The 24,588-nt window shown below is 42.8% G+C and overlaps 1 protein-coding gene across 3 annotated transcripts in view; it reads left to right on the top strand.

Moving 5' to 3' along the window:
* Window positions 1-24,588, top strand: part of COL22A1 (collagen type XXII alpha 1 chain) — a 201,783-nt gene that overhangs the window by 57,133 nt on the left and 120,062 nt on the right. For all 3 annotated transcript variants that reach the window (XM_072999374.2, XM_078391665.1, XM_078391667.1), the window contains exon 4: window positions 18,026-18,100. In XM_072999374.2, the coding sequence (XP_072855475.2) occupies window positions 18,026-18,100 (75 nt within the window). The remainder of the gene's footprint in view (window positions 1-18,025; window positions 18,101-24,588) is intronic.

Here is a 24,588-nt window from a genome sequence, read left to right as displayed (position 1 = left end):
TAGCAGTTCGAAAGCATGCAAATGCTTTAGGCTCTTCACCATGGATGGTAAAAAGGAATTGGACTGTTGAAAAAGGAGGACAGCTCTAATGCCATCTCCCTCTGTGTATGTTTTGTGTGTCTGCTTTGATAATGCCCGACTAGGGCTCTGCTGTGTACACAGAGCATGGCACATTAAGTTTTAATATGATTTAGATGCAGTTAAATGTCAGGTTGGGACGTGAGTGACGCTGAGGGCTAAACCGCAGAAGCCTCTGTGCTGCAGGTTCAGAAGACCAAGCAGTTGTAAGATCAAATCCACAGGACGGAGAGAGCTCCCGTCGCTTGTCCCAGCTCCTGCCAACCTAGCGGTTCAAAAGCATGCAAATGCGAGTAGATAAATAGGGACCACCTCAGTGGGAAGGTAACAGTGTTCTGTGTCTAAGTCGCACTGACCACGTGACCACGGAAGATTGTCTTCGGACAAAACGCTGGCTCTATGGCTTGGAAACGGGGATGAGCACTGCCCCCTAGAGTCGAACACGACTGGACAAAAATTGTCAAGGGGAACCTTTACCTTTACCTAAAGCAGCAATTATACAAATACAAAAAAGGATAAAATGATAAGCAAAAGCAATACCAAAAACTAGGGATGGGACTTGAATTGCAGGACTTGCTGTCAACCAGTGAATCAGCTCAGAATCAACTCGGGTGCTTTTTCCTTTCCCCCCCTTTCTTCCCCTTTTTTTTCCAATTATTCAGACTCAACTTCTGTTATCCTTCCAGGAAGTGAAGTCTTTCACTGCCACATGCCTTGGACATCAGGCATGGAGGAAGAAAATGTGCCCTCTTACAAATGACTGATTGTCAAATCCTACAGTTGTGAAGAAGACTCAGAATAAATCTCATTTTTTTTTGCATTTTCTCACCTTGCACCTTGTCAAGACTTCTAACTGGGGTTTCCACCGGCACCCATGAGATTTCTCCGCTTCCTAGGCAAACAAGAACCCTGGACTTCATCTTGTGTTTTTTTGCCCCCCTCCCTTTTTTGTATAAGAAACTGTCACGTTCTGGATAGCTCAGTGCTCTTTCTAGGGAACCTTATGCAGCATTTATTTATTTATTTATTTAATTTATATCCCGCCCATCTAGACCGAAGCCTACTCTACTCATTTTGCACAGGGATTGCAACAATTCTGAACTGATGGACTCAGGGCTTTGTGGGGGGACATGTTGAAAAGATTACAACACACTGGGGAAGTCCCACGTGGTTTCTTGGAAGCAAAAAGAAGTCTCATACAGCGCAATCTCGCTGAAAGGGCGAAAGAGGTTCTGAAATGGACACTCATGCCAAATGCAGATCAAAGCAAGTTCACGCTGGAGTGAACAGGCAGCCTTTTTGGCTTCAGGTCATTTTGCTCTGGCTTCAGCATCTTAGATAGGAAGCTTTGCCTAGCAGGTTCATTGTGCAAAGGGCAGATCTGAGTTAAATGCTTCCTTGAGCTGCAAGTGGAGATGGATATGAACCACAAAAATTGCGGTTCGTGGCTAATCACAAACCCTCCAGACTTTTTAGAAAAAAACAAACGAACCACAAATCGCTTTTTAAAAAATCATACTTCTTTTAAAAAGAAAACAATTTTGCCCCTTCCCACTGCCCCCAATTGATGGGGGGGGTCATGCACATCCACTGTCTCTCAAGATGGTGGTGGAGGTGGAAGATGAAGAGAGGGAGGCAACAGGGGCAGTAGGAAGGGAACAGGGGAGAATAAACCAGGAATTTCGTAAAAATCACTGACAAAGTTGATAGATCGTGTCGTTTTTGTCTTCATCGGGTTTGACAAACCCAAGCTGATGTGAACCAACAAACCAGGGATTTTTAACGAACTTCCCGGTTTGTTGTTAAGTTTGTGCCCCTCTCGAGCCACAAAGCTGACGTGATCCTTCACTGGAAGAAGTTGTAAGAATTCCCAAAGAGGGCAAATGAGCGGTTGCGTTGGTACGTGTGGTTTTGCCTACTTTTTCTTTAATTGTTAAGAATTATACTCTACAAAAAAATCAGTAACAAGAACAAAGAGCAAGAATACATACAATTCATTAAATGGGCAAGGATTTTCGCGATCAATATGCACAGATGTGAAGACATTAGCTCTATTAAAAACCTTCAGGGCTTGAGAGAATACGAAGGGTAGATGTTTTAAAAATAGGACGCTTAGTCATCAACAATCTCTCCCTAATGTGGCATGAAATTGGGGTTGTGAATAAAGAACTTGGTGTCAATTAATGAATTAATAAAAGGAGGCCACACATTAAGGAACATGTCTTGTGTTGTTGGACTTTTCATTTTTTGAAGTCTTGACGTTACTTTTTTCAGAGGGGCCAGATTCCAAGGACAAACTTACTTGGTCTCTGTCTTTCCACCATGTACTCTTTTTATGTAAACCTGTAGCTCAGCATCTCCACTGCCTGAGTTTGAGGAAGTGGCATGTGATCCATAAAAGGACCGTATCTTCCCATATGAGCCTTCTCAGTGTTTAAGATATCCGAAGAGGCCCTCATCAGTCCCATTACCAGCAAAGTCATAGGTGATGGGGACACGGGAGAGGTTCTTCTCTGTGGCAGCCCCCAGGTTATGGAAAGCTGTCCCTGGGGGATCAGGTTGGACCCTTCCCTTTGGTCCTTCTGCTGACAGCCGAAGACCCAATGTCTTCAGGCGGGCTTTAAACAAGCATGGTTGAGTCCCTGAATGCCTTCTTAAAGTTAAGATAGTTCTAATGTTTGCTTGCTTTTAATTATTCAATTGTATTCGAATTAGCATAGCGTTCAATTGCTTTTTAATGTGTAACTTGTCTTGTTTTTAATTCTGTTCTTTTAATATTGTGAGCTGCCTTGGGTCCCCTTATCAGGAAAAAGGTGGCCTTTAAATAAAATAAATAAATAAAACAAAGAAATAAATAAAAGGCCACACTAAAATACTATCTTTTAGGTGCCACAACCCTTGAGTTTTTGGTTTTTTGCTCTGCACACTGTGTGGAAGGTAGAAGATGAGCAGAGCACCTCTCACTACAATGACTTAATGTTGGGGGAATCTCAGCCGATCAGTGTTGCATCTTGCGCTGTGAACATCAGAAGGGCTTTGTGTCCAAACAGGTGTAACCAGAGGGAGAGCTTCACAGCACGGTGGAAGAGTACCTAAAGCAAAGCTAACAGGCACCTGCCAAGTGAGGAGAGAGCAGTTGCTTTATGACCTGCAAAACCGAAGAACGTAACAACTTTTTTGCCTCTCTCTCTTCTTGAGTCGTATCACTGTTGAACGTGTTTGTTCTGCAATAAGCTGGCAAGGGGTAAGACTGAACTGGATGACTCAAATGTGTTCCTGATTGGTTTGGCTAACCCCCGGCATTCGTGTGGGAAACTGAATATCATCAAAATGTTTTAGGATTTTAAAAGTCATCTGGGCAACACAGCCCTCTTTATTTTACTTTTTAATCTAAGCGATAGCGCCAGTTCCAAGATTTTGAGTGCCCTCTGTTAGAGAATGGGCCTTACTGCTGCCATGAGCACCAGCTGCTCATCCTCTTCCTCCTCCACCTCCTCCTTCTGCAGTTTCTCATTATTGCTAATGTTTGCTAGTTAGCGGGTAAGCCCATTGCCATCACTTTTGAGTCAGATAGAGGAGTGGATGATAAGAAAGTTGCACGGGATAAAACCAACGGGAAATCTTGTGGGGCTTTTATTACAAAGCCATGTGCTGCAGTATAGCCAGTTTGACACATGCCTGTCCAGTCCTGTCTTTGGTGCTGACTCTCCCTGTTGACATAGTGAGATCTTTAGGTGTTGCTAAACACGTTGCTGGAGCCTAGTGTGGGGTAGTGGATAGAGTGACGGACCAGGGTTCAAATCGCCATCCAGCCATGGAAACCCACTGGGAGTGCGGAACATGTAAAGCCACTCCTTAAATATCTCACCTACCTTGAAAGCCCTATTAGGACTGCTATAAATTAGTTTCAACTTGACGACACAAAACAGCAATAACAAAACATACTGCAAAATCTTGCCCAAGGGGAACTTCCCTTGAAGTCTGTACAAACTTACCCATAATATGCATAGAATAGTAGAGCTCCAAGGGGCCCAAACGTCACTGAGTCCATTCCCCAGAAGGAGGAATAGTCATGGACTTTAAAATCATATGCATTTAAGGTGTATACACACTGTTTTTCTCCCCCTCATTTTCAGGTCTCATTCTGAAAACAAAGCCCCCTTTAGTTGTGACTTAATGGTAATGCAGCTCTGATACAGATGGAAGATAAACGCTGTATCTAAAGAGTCTCTCTTCCCCCATTTAACCTACAAAACTGAGTGGTTGTAAAGGCACAATGGGAGAATGGCAAAAGAAATTGCTTATGCCAACCTGATATCCTTGGAAGCAATTCAGACTGGAAATGACCTTAATTGAAACCAAAACCAAACCAAATGAAAACAAAACAGAACAAAGAAATGCATAAGAGCATTTCAGTGTATTCTGTTCTGGGGTAATCATGTAGCTCAGCACAGTTGTCGTTGGAGCCAGTAGGACAATGTGGCTTGAGTGGCTGCCTTGGGCCAGGGACAGAAAGGTTAAAATCCCCACACAGTTATTAAGCCTACTGGTTAATTGTGGGACGGTGTCATCAAAGTGACCAACATGACTTTGACCCAACTCCGGGAGGCAGTGGAAGACATGCTCCAGTCCACGGGGTCACGAAGACTCAGACTCAACTAAACGACTAAACAACAACTACCATTTAGCCTAGTTTATTACATAGGGTTGTTGTGGGATAGGATTTGTGTAGGGAGAACCACCTTCTAGGTCGTAGGTCGCTTGAATCGAATTAAAAGTTGATTCAGGGTTTTAGATTGGAGCACAGTTCCACTGTATCCCAGTCCATTCAGTTTGGGCTACAGATGGGAACGTTGCATTCATAAATTAATATGAATATCCCCGTCCCAGCTGGACCTAATGATCTGTCCCCCGGGACTGGACCATCCCTCCACTCATGCATCCCAATGTGAATAAAGTCCCATTCTTTCCACCAATTGTGCCACTGTCTCCCTGTGCGGCTGGCCACTCAGCAGCTGTGTGGGGAGACTCGTCCTCCTTCATCCTGCCTGGATTGGTCAGCCGGGCAGGGAGACAGCAGAGCTCCTGACCCTATTGGTGGGAAGAGCAGGGCCTTCATGGTGCCAGGATGTGTGAGTGGATGGTCCAGTCTTGGGGGACAGATCCTCATTAGGTCCACCTAGGATGGGGATATTTGTATTCATTTACAAATACAAATATTTGTGACCCGTGTCACTTGTGCGAGCCAGGAGGTGAGGCTGAGGAGCCTGACACTGAGGGAGGCCCGGAAGGAAAAAAAACAAGAAACCGGGCCTTCTCGGTGGTGGCTCCTCACCTCTGGAACAATCTCGCTCCAGAGATTCACGGGGGCCCCTCGCTGGGTATTTTTTAAAACCAACTAAAAACATGGATGTTCAGGCAGGCCTTCCCCTCCAGTTAATATCTGTTTCTCTTCTTTTTTCTTCTTTGTGGTTTATCTTTCATTTTTCCTCCCCATCTTTGATTATTTAACGTAATCTCTCTTTTTAATTACTATTATTTTATTATAGTATTAAGACTTTGTAAGCCGCCTAGAGTGGTCATAACGACCAGATAGGCAGGATATAAATAGAGTAAATAAATATAAAATAAAGAATATCCTCATCACTATGTTGGACTCGATGACCTTGTAGGCCCCTTCCAACTGGGTTGTTCTGTGATCCCCTAAAGCACTGGTTCTTAACTTTGGGTTACTCAGGAGTTTTGGACTGAAACTCCCAGAAGCCTTCACCACCAATTGTGCTGGCTGGGGTTTCTGGGAGTTGCAGTTCAAAAACATCCGAGTAACAAAAGTTAAGAACCACTGCCCTAAAGGACGCCACAGGCTTGAGTCTACATGAGCTGAGCAAGGCTGTTGAGGACTGGACATTTTGGAGATCACTTATTCATAGGGACAACATGAGTCGGAGGCAACTTGAGGTCACATAACAACAAGTGAATGATAGTCCTCCCTGGCTGAGAATAAACATCTCTCTCTCTCTCTCTCTCTCTCTCTCTGCAGCTTGTTTGGACTCCACTGTCCAACCTAACAAAATATATATGGCAGTCCCTTGTGTGTGGTTTGTGAAGAACATTTTATGGTTTTCTTTTTTTAAGGAAAGTTGCTGTTAGGAATCTGGACTTGGACACTAAACAAGAAAAAAAAAGGGGAGCAGTTTCTCAATGGAAAAGGCAATCCTTCCTCCCGGTCTTTAGTCATATTTGGTAGCACTACAGTTGCCATTGAACTGGACAATTTTTTTCCAAGGAAATTGTCAGAACTCCTGGTCGAGGGCAGGCAAGTGTTGTTATAACAGCCTAATTGCACATTTTGAGAAACTCATTAGGGGACTGATGGAATGGTTCTTGGAAACCTGTGGTGTTATGGAGCCAAGATTTATGGGGGCAATGCCATGGGACATTTCAGTTAGCAGGAACCGTGACATCAACCCTGTCCCCTTGTTCCTCTGAGCTTCACTGCCATCTTTGCAGTAGCTGGGAAAGAAATGATTTTTTTTCAGGGACAGTAGCTTGTTACAGATTATTCCTACTGTAATGCAACATGTTTGAGAGTAGCTTGGGCTTGAATGGGCAGTTAAGAACCGTAACATTTACAAAAGGCCTCCCCCTCAGTTGTTAAGATTGGATCTGTTCCGCTGCCTGTATTTTGAGGGACAAACTGGTTTTGAGGACTGCAGTGATGGACACTTACACTTCCAGATTCATCTCCTGTGTTGAGTCCCACCCTTTTCTAACATATGGCAGAATTGCTCTTTTTCCTTACTTGCAAATCTTAGAAACTTACTCTTCAAAACTAGGGTAGTGTACTGTTAGAATTCCAAGGTCCTCCCAAGTACTGGTGTGGTAATCTATCTGCATCTTTTAGAAAAGGATTCTATCCTTTCTCATAACTTTACTTATTTCAGATCTTCTACAGAGTGTCTTGGCAGATTGAAATGGTTGAAAACAGGTTTCTGTGTGTTGCGGTTTTTGGTGTCAGATTTGTGATCCTTGGCCCATTTCCATAGAGATTGTCCTGTTTGTACAGAGGGGCATTCGGAAGAGCCAATGCAAGCTTGAAAATATAGCTCCATCTTAATATAGGAGAAGGCTCAGATTCTTGTTAGTGAGAGAAAATGTTACAGAGCTGGATTTTCGCACTGCAACAGGGATAAGAGGGAAGAATTTCACAGCTAAAAATATACATGCTATAGGGTGCCTGTAATACTCTGTTTACAGCTGAAGAACGATCTCAAAGCTGTTCTATTACACGTTGCTGAAAGGGATTCTCTGGAGGGACAGGTGAAATTGTCATTTCAGTTTGGCTTTTCTAACAATTTATGTCAGTTCACAAGACAGGAGCAGTGCTGTTAATGACATCACCTTTTGGAAATAATGATTCACACGGTCACCATAAGTCAGAAGCAGCTTGACAACATGTAATTAATTATGTGCCATCAAAACAGTGACAACCCTATTCAGGGTTTTCTGGATAGAGAACATTTAGGAGCATTTTAAAGGCAAAGGTTCCCCTTTTTTTAGTCCAGTCATGTCCAACTCTAGGGGGCGGTGCTCATCCCGTTTTCAAGCCATAGAGCCAGCACTTGTCTGAAGACAGTTTCCATTGCCACGTGGCCAGCGTGACTAGGGAACGCCATTTTACCTTCCCACCAAGATGGTACCTATTTATCTACTTGCATTTTACATGCTTTCGAACTGCTAGGTTGGCAGGAGCAGGGACAAGCGACGGGAGCTCACTCCGTTGTGTGGATTCACCGGAGGCCCATTGGAGAATCGAACTCCCAACCTCTAGCTCCAGCTAGCCAGATACCTAAACCACTGAGTTATCCAGCCAACATAAAAAAACCCCACTTCAGCCAGATGAAGGCTCTGGAAACTATGTGCCACCTCCAGCATGAAAGTTAGTCTTCTACATGAGAGTTGGCCTGTTAACTTGAACTAGAGATAAGACGTGGCAGCTGGATGGGTAATTTTTGGTTTGACATTATGCAATGGGGAATACAGTAAATGCCCATGTATAAATCATATCCATTCCTCTGAGTTGTGAATGTCATGGGTATATTTATTGTGTTACTTTTCCTGGAAAAGTACTTAGAAGCAACAAATAACACAGCCCTGTTTTCAGTGAACTACTTGATACTAAGATTCTTGCCAATTGCAGAAAAAGAAAATCAGTAAAAGGTCACGCAGACCTTTCCCACACATCCCCAAACCCAAATGACTGCAAATGCAGAAGCAGGCAATACCTTTACTGTTCCCCTCCAAAAATTAAGTAGATAGCCAGCTTTTGAGAGTAATCCATCTCCGTCAAGCTGTCCCAAGGTTCTTGGCATAGTTATTATTAATGTCTGAAGATGGATTACTGCCAGTGTGCTGAAATCAGATATTGGCAAAGTTACTTTTCTGAACTGTAACTCCCAGAAACCCTAAACCAGCCAAAAAGTGTGGTCCGAAAATGTTGTGTCTTTTGGTCCTAAAAAGTAACTTGGAAAAGTTCTTGTGAAAACCCCCACTGCTAAATGGAATGAGGGAGAAGTTAGAGTAATACATTAGCCATAAATCTATCTCAGTCTATCTGCACCACTATTATATGTTGTTATATCCGAGCCAGTCACCTCTGACATATAGTGACACTATGAATGGGCAACTCCAAAATGCCCGGTCTTCATCAGCCCTACTCAGCTCTTGCAAACTTGAGCTTGTGGCTTCTTTTATGCAGTCAATTCATCTTATATTTGGTCTTCCTCTTTTCCTGCTGCCTTCCATTTTTCTCTGCATTATTGTCTTTTCTAGAGAATCCTGCCTTCTTGTGAATGTGCCCAAAGTTGGATAGCTTCCATTTCACCCTTTTTGGCTCCAGAGAAAATTCAGGCTTGATTTGATCCAGGAACCACTGGTTCATGTTTTTGGCAGTCTAAGGTATCCACAAAGCTCTCCATTTCAAAGGAATCAACTTTTTTTTTTGTAGACGGACAAGTGTACCCTCTTACCAACATCCAAATGAATTCAAATGGTGTAATAAGAAAAGGAGAAAAGAAGAAAAGGAGTGGGATCATTTCATCCAACTCTGTGAAAGTCTGCTTTGTTTTGTTTTTAAAGTTGCTTAGAACTCCAGTAGTTTGGAAGTGAAGGGGTTTTTTGACATTCACGCCCAGCAATGCATGTGAGCGACCCGGTTTTCTGTGGGTAATCCCTGGCCTTTTGTTCCCTGGCGCTCAGTTTTGCCTGTGATCTGGTCTGGAGGCAGAAGCCAAATGAGAAGAGCAGCTGTCAGCCTGCCTTGCCTCTAATTTGGCCTCTGGAAATAGCACTTAAACCAGAGCTCCAACTGGCACTGATTGATGGTCTGCTTCCCTGGCACTTGTGCCGCACAGACACAAGTGGCTCAGTACAGGCTTGGATTTTATAAGAAGGCACTCGGTCACCATAATGGGTTTTCTGTTCCCTGTAATTTAGGGCAAATGAAGCAGTAATAAAACACAGGCTCCTTTTAGAAAAGCACAAGTGGCTTCATAACCATCCTAGTTGTTGTTGTTGTTTTTTCTTCTTCTTCTCCTCCTCCTCCTCCTCCTCCTCCTCCTCCTCCTCCTCCTCCTCCTCCTCCTCCTCCTCCTCCTCCTCCTTCCCATTAACTAAATTGTTTTGCCAAGTCATTTGAAGACCATTTGAATTGTTTTGTTTTGGCTTGCTTGTTTTTTAAGGACTTCAAAGCTTCCCCCCCCCCAACTTCTTAATCAGTTGTTCATCGGCAAGATGTGTCACGAAAACTGGAATCTTCATAGGGTAGCAGTAGGCAGTTTGACCCATTCCAGTCTGGCTCCAGGCCTGGTTGTAGGGCAGAGACGGGGTTGCCGTGTGGAATGGCCTACACTGGGAACAAGACATGAGGAGTTATCCTGGATCTCCTGGTGGCTTTCAGTGTCATCAATTATGGGCTGTCTCTCTGGGACAGGATTGGTAGGCACTGGTTTATGATAACTCCAGTCTTTCCTGGAGGAGAGAACACAGAAGGTGTTGCTGAAAGCCTCTTGTTCAACATTCTAGCTATTGGCCTCGGGGTTCTGTTCTGACCCCTATGATATTTAACATACACATGAAAGTGCTGGGAGAGGTTGTCCGGAGTTTTGGGGTTTGGTCACACCAGTGTGTTGATGACACCTAACTGTATCTCTCCTTTCCATCAAATTCCAAGGAAGTTGTTTGGGTTCCAAATTGGTACCTCTTGTCAGTAATGGGCTGGAAGAGGGCAAAGTAATTGAAATTTAATCCAGACAAGACAGAAGTGCTCGGGAATAGGTATGCTGGGTGTGACAAACCCAGACCTACTGGGATATGCCACAGTTTCACTAAGCTGCCACCAACCATTCCCTATAAGAAGTTACACAGACCAGGGATGGATTTTTAACTAACAAAGGAATAAGGTTTATTTAAACACACACAGGGAAAATAAAATGATCAAATGAATAAGATACAGTAACGTGGCTTAGTCTCAATCATACATACACACAGTTTGGTTCACACAGAACACTTAACTTGAAGCACAGACCCTGAACCTATCAGTTCTGGCTAACCCTACAGACACCTGAACCTATCAGGTTGGTACTGACTGGCACACAGTAGTACCCTGTCTGACACACAGACTCCCACTCAAGCTTCTTCTCTCAGCTCTTCTCCAGCTTCTCCCCTCTTTACACAAACTCCACATATATATACAGTACAGCCCCTCCTCCTGATGTCCCGCCTTCCACTCCCCATAGGATGGAACTTTCCCTCCAAACCCATGACAGACAGGTAACATCAGTGCTGTATGTAACACTGGGTAGAGTTATGCTCCCTCCAACTTGGGTGTACTCCTGGAATCACCAGGAGAAAGGTGAACTATACATGAGAGAGAATGGATGGATGGATGGATGGATGGATGGATGGATGGATGGATGGATGGATGGATGGATGGATGGATGGATGGATGGATGGATGGATGGATGGATAAGTAGACAGACAGACAGACAGACAGACAGACAGACTGACTGAGTGACTGACTGATTGATTGATTGATTGATTGATTGATTGATTGATTGATTGATTGATTGATTGATTGATTGATTGATTGATTGATTGATTGATTGATGAGAACAGGACTTTCATCAGCCCTTCTTGGAGTTTCCCATGGAAGTGACATCCCATCCCTGAGATTTTAGGGAAATGATTGAGACCTGGGGCTTTTCCTTGGACCACAATTGCAAAATGGTGTGTGTGAGACAGATAGCATGGAGATTTAGCAATGAATTTTAAATACCAGGATGTGAATTCCAGCAGGTCTGTGGCACACAAGGTGATGGAAAAGACAAGAGTGCTTCTGAACATATCTAAATGCTGTGTCCTGAATTAATGAACCACAATAAGATGACAGTAGGCTATTTTGTGAGATTCCAGGCCCATGCCCTGAGACCAGAGAATGGACCCCTAGAGTGGAAGCTGGAAAAATAACAAAGACTTTTCGTCTTTGTTGCTCTTGTACAAAGTCAACTTATGGGGTTTTCTAGCTTAGTCTTGTCCGCTTTGGGAGTCAACTGTGGCCCATGAAATACAGCAGGATTCCAGTTCTCAAAAATGGTCACCATTAGCTATGGCAGTGAGAGCTGTCATAGGTCAACAACAAAGGGAAGATCACAGTTGTGCACTCCAGCTTTGTAAGGGAGACAGAGGTCTTTTCAAGCATGGGACAGAGTCTCAGCTTTTAATGAAGGCTGAAGATTGACATTTGGTCTTTCCACGATCAAAGCATGGTCTCTACTGTTGAAGTGTCCGACTGTGGCAGATAGCAAAGTGGCCGTCGTCTGAAAGCTAGGAGGAGACAACAGACTCGTTATTCTTAACCATGATCTACAGAGAACATCACAGGCAAACCAAAGCACAGGGTTCTCCATTATCTATCTGTCTGGCCTAATCATCCAACCAAGGACCCCAGCGGTTCTTCTACTTAATTAAAGACTCCGAGACATTGGGCTGAGCCCTGCCAGCTTCACTGCACTCTATATTAAAGGTCTGGGTGTTTCCATGGGGATGATCTCACTTCTGCCTCTCTCGGTGTCTCTCCTTCTGCTTCTTGTCCTCCCTCATTTCCTCCAATCAATTCCAGCACTGGATCCTTCGAAGACCAGCTGGAAGGAGAAGGCACTTTGGTTTCTTAGCTCGGCACTTGTGAGCAGGGGGTGTAGCCTTGTTGCTTTTGGCACCAGTGCTATGAAGATGTAGTGGATGGAAAACATATGTGTCACTTTTGGGCGCGATGTTCTCTCCCAAAACGGGGTCCTTGCCTCCAGTGTCCCGAGGGTGTCGTTTTTAGGTTAGCTTGTTGGTGACACATTCATACCCTCATTAAAATGTGATACATTTGGGAAACTAGAGTCTTTATGCAGTACATAATCATCATGAAAGTATGATGGTATTTCCAGTCAGAGCCATGCTGTAAATACTCATACAGTGTAAGGGTGGCACTGGAATTAAATGTTTTAAATTAAGAGGCAGGACACTTTTTTTGCTTTATGTTTGTTTGTTTGTTTGTTTGTTTGTTTGTTTGTTTGTTTATTTATTTATTTATTTATTTATTTATTTATTTATTTATTTATACCTCACCCATCTAGTCAATTGATACTCTGGGCAGCTTCCAACATATATAATAACAATTTAAAAATATAAAAAGATTTTAAACATCAATAAACAAGTTGCTCAAGATGGAAAAATAAGAGGGAGAAAAGGAGGAGGAAGAACAAAAATCAATATATATATAGTCCCCTATTTAATTATTGCCAATAAAAATTTATTGTTTTATCCCTGTTGTAAGCCGCCTAGAGTGGTCTACTGATCAGATAGGCAGGATATAAAGAAAATAAATAAATAAATAAAATGAAACATAAAAAAAATCTTCCTAATGCTATGTGAGAATTTTTTTCCCCATGTGGGAGGTTTTTGTGCATTTTTCACTTTGCGGACACTTCTCGAAAAATGTTGGCAAAAGTAATTTTTTGTAGTGAAGAATGTGTGTTGCGCAAAATACAAAGGCCAAGATCTTCCTGGAAAATCTGTCCCATCACATGAGCAGTCCCCCTTTTGACAGAGTGTCCATGCCAGGAGCAATTGCACATGAGTCCTAGAATTGATCAAGCACACACCCAATTTTGTGTCTTTACTGGGTTGTTTAAATTGCACTAGTCATGGACTCTAGGAAAATAAAGCAATTGTAGTCAATACAACAGTGAAAACTGACACATAAATTTTTAGTACATATTAGATATATGCATTTACCTGTATCTCAGTGGTTTAGGTATCTGGCTCCACATGTTGGGAGTTTGATTCCCAACTGTGCTTCCTGTGGATAGTGCCATCCAGAGTGGCCTTGGCCAAGCCACACAGTCCCAGGGCGCTCCCAGAAGAAGGGGATGGGAAATCACTTCAGAGTACTCTCCACCTGGAAAGGATCACCATAAGTCAGAATTAGAGATGGGCACGAATCAGTAAAATGGTGATTTATTTTGATTCGTGATTCATCAAGTTCAACGAACCACACATTTTTTTGATTTGTCAATTTGGTTTTTTATTTATATCCCTATAAAATCCACCCCAAAGTACCTAGAGACACCAAGTTCACAGGGAAGCTTCCCCTGACTCTCCTCTTCAGCCCTGCAAGATTGGTAAAGTTTGTGTTTCAGGTTTCTGAATTATGAACCCCCTAAAAGGAGGGCTCCCCCAGGAAAGTTTCCCCCAGGCATGCAGAGACACCAGAATTATGGAGAAGCTTCTCGTGGCTCTGCTCTACAATCCCTCTAAGTTTGAGGAAGGCATCCAAGTTATACACCCACAAAGTGCCCTCCAGAAAGTGCCCTTTAGAAGCTGGCTTGGGGAAACTCAATCTTCACCAAACTTGGAGGTATTGTAAACGAGGTTCAGAAGGCCCCAGAAACCGGGCCTTCTCAGCAGTGGCTTCCCGTCTTTGGAATAATCTCCCCTCTGAGATCTGCTTGGTCCCCCTTGCTCGGTATTTTCAATAGCCAAATCAAAACCTGGCTATTTAGGCAGGCATTCCCTCCGGGCACCAGTTGATTTATCTTTTATCTCCATCTTGAGTGATTGTTCACTCTTGTGAAATTGTTGTTATATGTTAACTGTTTTTATTCTATTTGATGTGATCCACCCAGAGTAGAGGGATGTGGTGGCGCTGTGGGCTAAACCGCAGAAGCCTGTGCTGCAGGGTCAGAAGACCAAGCAGTCGTAAGATCAAATCCATGCGACGGAGTGAGTGCCTGTCGCTTGTCCCAGCTCCTGCCAACCTAGCGGTTCAAAAGCATGCAACTGCAAGTAGATAAATAGGGACCACTTCGTTGGGAAGGTAACAGCTTTCCATGTCTAAGTCGCACTGGCCATGTGACCACGGAAGATTGTTTTCGGACAAAAACGCTGGCTCTGTGGCTTGGAAACAGGGATGAGCACCACCCCCTAGAGTCGAACACGACTGGACAAAAATTGTCAAGTGGAACCTTTACCTTTACCTTTACCCAGAGTAGACATTGTCTGGATGGGTGGGATAGAAGTTCAATAAATAAATAAAATATATTCAGTAGAAGCTTCTCTGTAATTTTGGTGTCTCTAGGTGTCTGGGGCAAACTTTCCCGGGGGGAGCTCTTTGTGGGTGTATAACTCAGACATCTGATACCTAATCTTCACCAAACATGGAGGCATTGTAGAGGGGTGTCAGAGGAAGCTGTGTTGCCGTTTTGGTGACTTTAGGTTCCTGAGGGGAAATTTTATAGCTAAACAAATAAATAAAAGATGTACCAATCTTATGAAGGAGAGAATATGAGTCTTAATAATCGGTTGAGCACAAGGAACAGGAGAAAGTGAGAAATCAACATTAAAAGCAAGATGACATGATGGTTTCTAAGGTGGATTAGAACATTGTCTATAGCTATAGAAAATAGTGAGAATGAAGACAGCTTTCCTAGAGGAAAAAAATATCAACAGTTCAGTCTTAGACAGATTAAGTTTAAGATGGCACTGGAGCATACAAGCAGAAATATTTGGCAAACATTTCCAAGCCCATCTTTGAGATATCAGATCGAATGACAGAATGAAATTTAGGACTGAAAGCTAAAACTAAGTGTCACTGATTTACAAAAGGCATTGAAATCCTAAGGGCATAAGAGGCAGCAGAATTAATTAAACTTAAGAACCTTTATCAGTAGAACAGGGGTCCTATCAAAAAGGGGAACAAATGCTAACCTTATTTGCTTTTCTTACCATAATCTCTGTACCACATTGAGGATGCCCATTTTTTTCTGATTTTGGAAACTGAGCAAGGTTGAGCCTGGTTATTCCTTCAGTGAGTGACCACCAGAGAAGATCAGAGATCAGGTGTATGGAGGACAGAATACTGCTTGAAACACTCAAGAAAGAGCTTTCATCCAGCATTGGCAATATTGGACTAGATTAACTAATAATCTGACCCAGCATAAGGCTGCTTGCTATGTTCCTATCACCATAGGTCAGCCTCATGCAATCCATGGCTCCTCATCTTTTTCTTGGGATGTCTGAAATTGCTGTTTATCTGTTGCTAGGTGGCACTATGCGCTAAACCGCAGAAGCCTGTGCTGCAGGGTCAGAAGACCAGCAGTCGTAAGATCGAATCCACGCGACGGAGCTAGCTCCTGTCGCTTGTCCCAGCTCCCACCAACCTAGCAGTTCGAAAGCATGCAAAATGCAAGTAGTTAAATAGGGACCACCTCGGTGGGAAGGTAACAGCATTCCGTGTCTAAGTCGCCATGTGACCATGGAAGATTGTCTTCGGACAAAACGCTGGTTCTATGGCTTGGAAACGGGGATGAGCACCGCCCCCTAGAGTCGAACACGACTGGGCAAAATTGTCAGGGGGAACCTTTACCTTTACTAGCAGTGCTGGGTAAACAATGGTCTCAAGGTCAATTGCTATGGGATGGAATTTCCTAGAGATGGGCTGGGAAAGGTCCATATGCATTGTGTTTATATGTCTATGCAGCCGCCTGTGTTCATCTACATGTGCCCACTTCGGGTGGGTGTGTCCAGTCCCCCGAACCGACACTGTATGTGGCTCCTGGGGCTCAAAAGAAAAGCACAGATTGTCAGCAAAGCCAATTAAGTATGTAATTTTGGATATTTCTTGACAATGTGTCAAATGTGCCATTTATTGTATTTTCCCACATGAGAGGAAATGCTGCCAGCGCATCCTGTTCCATGGGCTCAAGCTGGATTCATCGACCCTTAATAACTCACTTTAATTTAGTGACATCCCTCCCATATGGTAATGAAATGGCTCGAACGGATCTGGTAATAGAAGCAATTTATCAGAGCCTCCTTCCAAACACCCTCTTGATAATGATATCTGTCTCTCTGTAAGCCATGGATGTTTGCTGTGGGAAATGATCTCGCTGACGGCGTTGCTTTATTGTTTGGATAAAAACCGTGCTAAGCAAAGTTTGCAAGAAAGAAAACAGTGAAAGAAGGATATCATCTATTCCTAATGGATTTCATTGGCAATTATATTAATATGAAGAACGATGCAGAACGATGCAGAACGATGACGAGAAAATGATGATGCTAATAATGCACAACTAAAATATTTTACCCTTGAAATATTTTTTAAAGAAGAATATTCTAATAATGCATTTTATTAGAAATACAAAAGGTAGAAAGCTGGCAACATTGGCCTAAATCCTATTACTAGTGTCAACTAGAGTAGACCCATTGAAGCAATTACAGAATTGTGAGCCAACACTTCTGAAAATCCCATTGATTCCTTTTGATTCAGCATATCTAACTGATTTTAATATTGCCTATATTTGTGTGTGTTTTGCTCTAGTCTTTGGACTAGTGCAATAAATAAATATCTATATCTATCCATCTACTTAGAAGGATATAATCCATAAGATATAATTAGTTGCATGTTCAAATGTGCAGTAAGATCATCAGACCATTGAACAATGGCCGTTCAGTAATTGTCTTTTCACCCATGGAATATAACTCTGTCAGCTACAAGAAGAATGAAGGAAATTCAATCACAGTAATTGAACTCCAAGTCACAGGAACATAGTTTATGGATTTAAAGGGGGCTGAATAAACTCATTCACAACAGAGCTGTCATTAGCTAGTAATCAGGATATTTATGTATCGTCATCAGTAAGATAGACAGTGTGCCACTATGTATTTGTTACTGGAAGGAATGGGTGGGGTGGTGCTGTTGCACTCATTGACTGCCATGTGAACATCCCATATGTCATAGACAGTTTGAACAGAATATTGGATGACATAGACCTTGGAACTTCCCAACATAGGACTGCTTATAATTATCTAGTCTAATAGTCCTCTAGTCCAATCTTCTCCAGATGCAGCCATAGTATACCAGACAGGTGGCTTTCCAACCTCTCTTTAAAAACTCCGATGAGTGACAGTCCACCGTATTTGAAAGAGAGCCATTTTGTTGCCAAGAAAAAGTTCTTCCTAATGTTTATTCATAAAGTTCTTGCTATTACTTAGTCAAAATCTCCTTGCTTATAATCTGAATTCATTTGTCCATGTCCTGCACTCTGAAGCGGAAAAAAATGAGCTTCTTCCTCCTGCCACATGGCAGCCCTTCAAATATTTGAAGATGCTGTCATGCCATCCTTCACTCTTTTCTCCAGACTTAATATACCTGTGTTTTATGCAATTACATTTCCGTCCAAGAACTGGACTCATTCAGAAGTCAATCAAAATCAACACTTTAACTTTGCCTCTAAGCAAAGAATTTAAGGCTCAACAAGAGAGTGGACATTTCACATTAAATAGGACTAAATAACGAATTGGTTTTAAATTGAATCTTGTTTCTCCTTTTTCTTCTCAGATGTCCTCTGTCCCAGTGTCCATGTTGAAGGAGACAGGTTCAAACACACCAACGGACAAACAGATGATATTCCAGGTAATGGGATGATGCTCTTTGAAACCAGGTTCTGTCATGCTTTAAGGGTCCTGGAACTGAAAACAGGCTCCTAGTTTATTGGAGGGATTAAACCCATGTTTTAAAAAATCTTTTAAAATCTGTCTCTGGAATACCTTATCAAAGATGTTTACTGGGGCTGATGGAAGTTCTCATTCTTTGAAGAGCCATAGATGTTAACCCTGCTATGGTGAAGCAATGGATAGAGATGCTTATTACCCATAGACACCTATGTCATATAGATACATACATATATACTTCCTTTATTGAGTAAAATTGGCACTCAAGTCAGCCTGTGATCGTTTCGGGTTCATTTGGCTGGAAATAAATAAAAATCTAACTTCTGGATTGTGGTACGTTCCAGAGGAATAAGCATGTAGCCTGGTTCAGCTACTGCACATGTATATTCCTGCACACACAGAGAGAGTTGTGTTAAACTTTGGAGGTTACCTGGCTTATTTGCAGCAGCCGAAATCCTTCTGGCCCGGAAGCCTTTTGATCAGATGCACCAAATGTCAATTTCACTTGGCAGATACTTAGAAACACAATATTGCGAGATTTGCAGGAGTAATTGGATATCCCAAAATGCGTTCTTTCAGGAACTTTTGTTTTCCCACATGAAAGACAATGTCAGTAGACATTTGCATAATGAAATTTAGCTCATGGGAGAGATTCTTCTCTCAGAGATCAAATAGGAAAGCAAACAAACAAAGGAAAAAAAAGTAACAGGCAGTAGGGAAAATAAGTGTTTCAGGAGAGGGAGCTCTCTGGGAAGATGCGTACTGATCTGAGAGTTGTTTTTTTGTTGAGTTCCCAAAAACAGCAGTTATAATTTGTTCAACGACAACCATGCCAAGTAAACAGATGTGTGTGATGATGATGAGGGTGTGGTTGTTGCTTTCCAAAGCAGACACTGACTTCTCCTCCTAGTGTTTGCAGTTTCTCAAAGCAGTGGAAGAATTATGGACTCAAAGCTGAGGAGAATGGAAATGCAGTGTTCTGAGAAACTTCTTTTATTGTCGTTTTATGGCGAGCAAATAAATGCAGGCCCAGAAATAGAGCTTTGAACAACAAGTTTGTCTCGACGTTAATGACAAAACATCATGCCGTAAACCTCCAGACACATTTTCTTGTGCTGAAATGTTTTCTATCCCACTACTGACAGGCACACCGCCACAGTTTAACAAGCATAATAACGACAAGTTATGACTCAGTCTGAAATCTTGGCAAGAGATCACAGCCTGGAAATGAGGAAATGGGATGGAATGTTTCGGGGCTATTTCCCCCCTCCCTTGTTTTTTGCATTTCTTTCATAGTTCATATAATGCAATATTTATTATTCATGCTACTGGCAACTGAAGACCAAGATCGAGATCATTCACACTATTTTATTCCCAGTTACTAGGCATGGGTGTGAAAGCTGGGCCATTAAGAAAACTGGCAGGGAAAAAAGAATGATTTGTTTGAAATGTGGTGCTGGAGGAGAACTTTGTGGACATCCTGGACTGCCAGAAAGATAAGCAAGTGGCTCCGGGATCAAATCAAGCCCGAACTCTCTCCGTAGGCAAATATGTTGAAACTGAGGCCATCCTAATTGGGGCACATCATGAGAAGGCAGAATTCTCTGGAAAAGACCACAATTCTGGGGAGAGTTGAAGGCAGCAGAAAAAGAGCAAGACCAAATATGAGATGGATTGATTCCCTAAAAGGAACCACAGGCTGAAGTTTGAAAGAGCAGAGCAGGACAGCTGAGGAGAGGACATTTTGGAGATTCCTCATTCTTTGAGTGGGTGTAAACAAAGCCTGGAGTACATATTCCCTTTGTGCCAACTTGGAACAAAGGAGGGGCACGATCTGTTCTCAATCATTCTAGAGTGCAGGAGACGTAATAATGGGCTCAAGTTGAAGGAAGCCAGATTTCACTTGAGTATCAGGAGAAAAAAAAAACCTTAACTGTTCGAGCAGTGCGACAGTGGAACCAATTACCTTAGGAGGAGGTGGGTGTGCTAACGCTGGAAGCATTCAAGGGAATATTAGGCAACCATCTGTCAGATATACTTTTATTTGGATTCCTGCATTATGCAAATGGTTGGATCTGGTGACCTTAGAGGCCTCTTCCAACTGCATGATTCAATGAATTCCCCTTCTAGTGGTCATGGAGAAAAATAGGAATTAGATGGGATTTAAAGAATTTCCTCATGAAAACAGCTGGTGTCCATGCTGGTTTCTGTATCCTTGCATCTATTCTTCAGAAATTTAACTTTCCCCATCTCTGGTCTCCCAGCATAACAGAAAAAAAAAGTCAAGTCCTGCCTAGTTTCCTCCTAGATTTTGGTACAAACTGTTTCACCCTGCTTTAGAAAGAGATTTCAGAAGGATGGGAGAGGTTTCACACGTGCTGTTTTCAAACCTGCAGTAGTCCAGCCCGGAAAGAGTTATACTAAGGGCCCCCTCCTTTTTTTTCCTGGTAAGCAAACACAAGAATAAACAACCTGCCTTGAGGCCTCCCGGCTTATTTATAGCTTGTTGTGGGATGGTGGAAGGCTTGTACTGGGAGATGGTGGGGCAATCTGCAAAACCTAACAGCTTGTAATTATAGTCAGAGAGGGCTGCTATTGCTTGTCAATGCCTTTTTCTGGTGGCCTGTGGCAGGCACAAGAAACAACTAGATTCCAGAGATGATTTACTTGCTAACTGTGGCAATCTCAGAGGGAGATGTGCATGCAAAGGGGGGGGGCACAGCTTGCTGATCTTCAGAGGGGAAAGGCACTTGGAGGTAGGTATTGCTGCAGCCCCTGTTAGCTCTTCTTACCATTTCTCTCCCATGGATCAACATGACTTCCGCCCTTCCTTTGCAATCAGAGTTGGAAGCTTTCAGTACCAGAGTCATCTTGGCTAGCCTCCCATAGAAAGCAAGTGACCTGAACGTAGTTGGTTATGGGACACTGCCTTACCTCCACAGACCTGTAGCTTGTCAAACCATCTGCATGCCAGTGGATAGCCTCATAATCAGATGAGCATCAGTTTTATGCCCCATCTGAATCGTTGGGTGAAATCCAGTGATAAATCACAACTAGAGTTGAATTGACGGAACTTATAGAGGAGCTGACTTACCAAATCCCCACTGATTCAAGGAACTTCCTCTAGTTTGCAGCTGACTACTGCATTTCAGCCGTTGCTTAGAGTGCCAGTTCAGACTGCCTTATTATAGAAGTTTTAATTCTTTGTGTTTATATATGTTGAAGGCAGCAGGAAAAAAAGGAAGATTAAACATAGAATGGATTAACTCGATAAATCAAGCCATCTGGAAGATTTGAGCACTAATTCAGAGCGTCACCATAAGTGGGAAGTGACTTAATAATGGGATTTCTGTTGTTTAGTATAGTATGTTGCAACCAGAGTAGGCCCATTGAATCAGTGGGGATTGGGTAAAACAATACCTTCATATGTTCCATCAAGTCAGTGAGTGTGTTCTGGTTGTGACATATACTAAGCAACAGGATTTGAGCCAGTGAAACATAAAAGTAGACACACACACACACACACACACACATACACACACACACACACAGAGAGAGAGAGAGAGAGAGAGAGAGAGAGAGAGCGCATGTATGCATATGTGTGTGTGTTTAAGAGAGATGGAAACATGTCCAGCTTAATTAGCTCACAAAGCACTAGCTCTGGCACTCAGTGGTTTACACATCTGGCTACAGAACCGGAGGCTGGGGGTTCAATTCCCCCACTGTGCCTCCTGGACCGGGGCTGGACTTGATGATCTACAGGGTCCCCTTCCAGCTTTGCAGTTCTAAGGTGGTGGTGGTTGTAGTTTGAAGGCATTTTCAGAACACCGAAACCTCAGCCTGTTTCTAAGTGCCACACCTCTTACAATTGCAGATGTCAGAAGGTATAATATAAACTGCTGGGTAGCTCAGGAACTTAGGTATCTGAGCCAAGGGCTGGGGGTTCAATTCCCCCACTGTGCCTCCTTGAGAAGGGCTAGACCTGATGGCTCATAGGGTCCCTTCCAGCTCTGCACCTCTAAGATACTATATTATTAAAAATTGATCAAAATTGTTCGATTGTTCCAAATTTGGTGTACATTCTATACTCACCATAGATAAGGGAGAATAAAGCAAATATATTCTATTCCTCATCCTCTGACGTTTTAGTAACACCAAACTTCTGTTTTCTCCTATATATATATATATAGGAGAAAACAGAAGTTTGGTGTTACTAAAACGTCAGAGGATGAGGAATAGAATATTGAACAGAGAGTATCCGAAATCAGCGACAAACATATCCCTAAATTCTCTTCCAGCTTTGCTTCAGGAAGAAAAAATTTACAGCAATTCTATTTTTGGCCAGTAATTCAGATAGAGGCATGTAGCCCATGCTCTCAAACCTGTGGAAAATGTGAAAGATTTCACATTTCCTATTTCATCCTGGGAAGACCTGTGAAGTCCAGGCACCAAGCCAGCCCTGTGTCAGTAGAACACATCACATACCTGTCCTGAAGAGGTACCCTGTGGTTTGGTTCTCCAATTCTCACAGGTGTCTAAAAGCAAAGAAACATATATATAACTCAATAGATGGGATACACAGAAGACAGGGTGAAACTTGTAGGAAGATAAGAATTGCCTTAAAATATATATATAAGATCCAGGAAGTGTCTATATCAGCTTCCTGGATGTTATATATATATAACATCCAGGAGTTTTTGTTGATTTGGTTTATCAACATAAAGGTGACCCTTGAGTCAGTGTGAAGAACATCAGCATCCAGGTCTTCCATATTAAGTTCTGGATCGTTCTCCTAGGAGGAGGAACAAAATCCATTATCTGAGCAAAGGTCTTCCTCCTCCAAACACACAGAGAAACACACACATACACAGTCACAGACGTGAGATATGGAATTAATATAAGTACATGATCAGAACTTAAAAGAGTTACTTTTCAGATCATAACTTCTTTGGCCAATGCTAGATTTCTGGCTGGCTAACAAGCCTGGCTAACAACAAGGCCAGTGGAGGTGATGGCATTCCAGTTGAACTATTTAAAATCTTGAAAGATGATGCTGTTAAGGTGCTACATTCAATATGCCAGCAAGTTTGGAAAACTCAACAGTGGCCAGAGGATTGGAAAAGATCAGTCTACATTCCAATCCCAAAGAAAGGCAGTGCCAAAGAATGCTCCAACTACCGTACAATTGCACTCATTTCACACTTATATGCAGAATACATCATGCGGAAGGCTGGACTGGAAGAAACCCAAGCCGGAATTAAGATTGCCGGAAGAAATATCAACAACCTCCGATATGCAGATGATACCACTCTGATGGCAGAAAGTGAGGAGGAATTAAAGAACCTTGTAATGAGAGTGAAAGAGGAGAGTGCAAAAAACGGTCTGAAACTCAACATCAAAAAAACTAAGATCATGGCCACTGGTCCCATCACCTCCTGGGAAATAGAAGGGGAAGATATGGAGGCAGTGTCAAATTTTATCTTCCTGGGCTCCATGATCACTGCAGATGGAGACAGCAGCCCTGAAATTAAAAGACGCCTTCTTCTTGGGAGGAAAGCGATGGCAAATCTTGACAGCAACTTGAAAAGCAGAGACATCACCTTGCCAACAAAAGTCCGAATAGTCAAAGCTATGGTTTTTCCTGTCATGATGTATGGAAGTGAGAGCTGGACCATAAAGAAAGCTGACCGCCGAAGAATTGATGCCTTTGAATTGTGGTGCTGGAGGAGGCTCTTGAGAATCCCCTGGACTGCAAGGAGAACAAACCTATCAGTTCTAAAGGAAATCAACCCTGAGTGCTCACTGGAAGGACAGATCCTGAAGCTGAGGCTCCAGTACTTTGGCCATCTCATGAGAAGAAAAGAGTCCTTGGAAAAAACCTTGATGTTAGGAAGGTGTGATGGCAAGAGGAGAAGGGGACGACCGAGGATGAGATGGCTGGACAGTGTCTGCGAAGCAACCAACATGAACCTGACACAACTCCGGGAGGCAGTAGAAGACAGGAGGGCCTGGCGTGCGCTGGTCCATGGGGTCACGAAGAGTCGGACACGACTAAACGACTAAACACACACACACAGATTTCTGGGGTTGTACACCCCAAAAATAATGCTTGAATTGTCAAATGCCAGCACATGAACATGAGAATAACAGGACAGATCTAACTTCAGACATATCCTCAATTTTTCCATCCGCTCATAAGGGCTGGATATGCCAAGGAAATATGTCCTTTGGGGGTGTAAACCCTCACTTGTCTCATTCTCTCCTGGGACGACAAGGAGCCGATACATTTTTTTTCCTCCCAAGAATTTCCTGGCACTCGGAGTTCTTACATGGGTAAGAATGATGTTCTGCATAAAAGTTGTCCATGTGTGCGAATTGCACACAAACTAATACATCTGCTGCTTTATTTAAGAATCTGAAGCACTCAATGGGTTTTTAGCATCTTTCTTA

The sequence above is a fragment of the Pogona vitticeps genome, chromosome 4, assembly GCF_051106095.1.
Source record: "Pogona vitticeps strain Pit_001003342236 chromosome 4, PviZW2.1, whole genome shotgun sequence".
Taxonomy (NCBI): domain Eukaryota; kingdom Metazoa; phylum Chordata; class Lepidosauria; order Squamata; family Agamidae; genus Pogona; species Pogona vitticeps.
The sequence above is the reverse complement of the archived record's forward strand: the minus strand, read 5'-3'. Positions and strand labels throughout refer to the sequence as shown.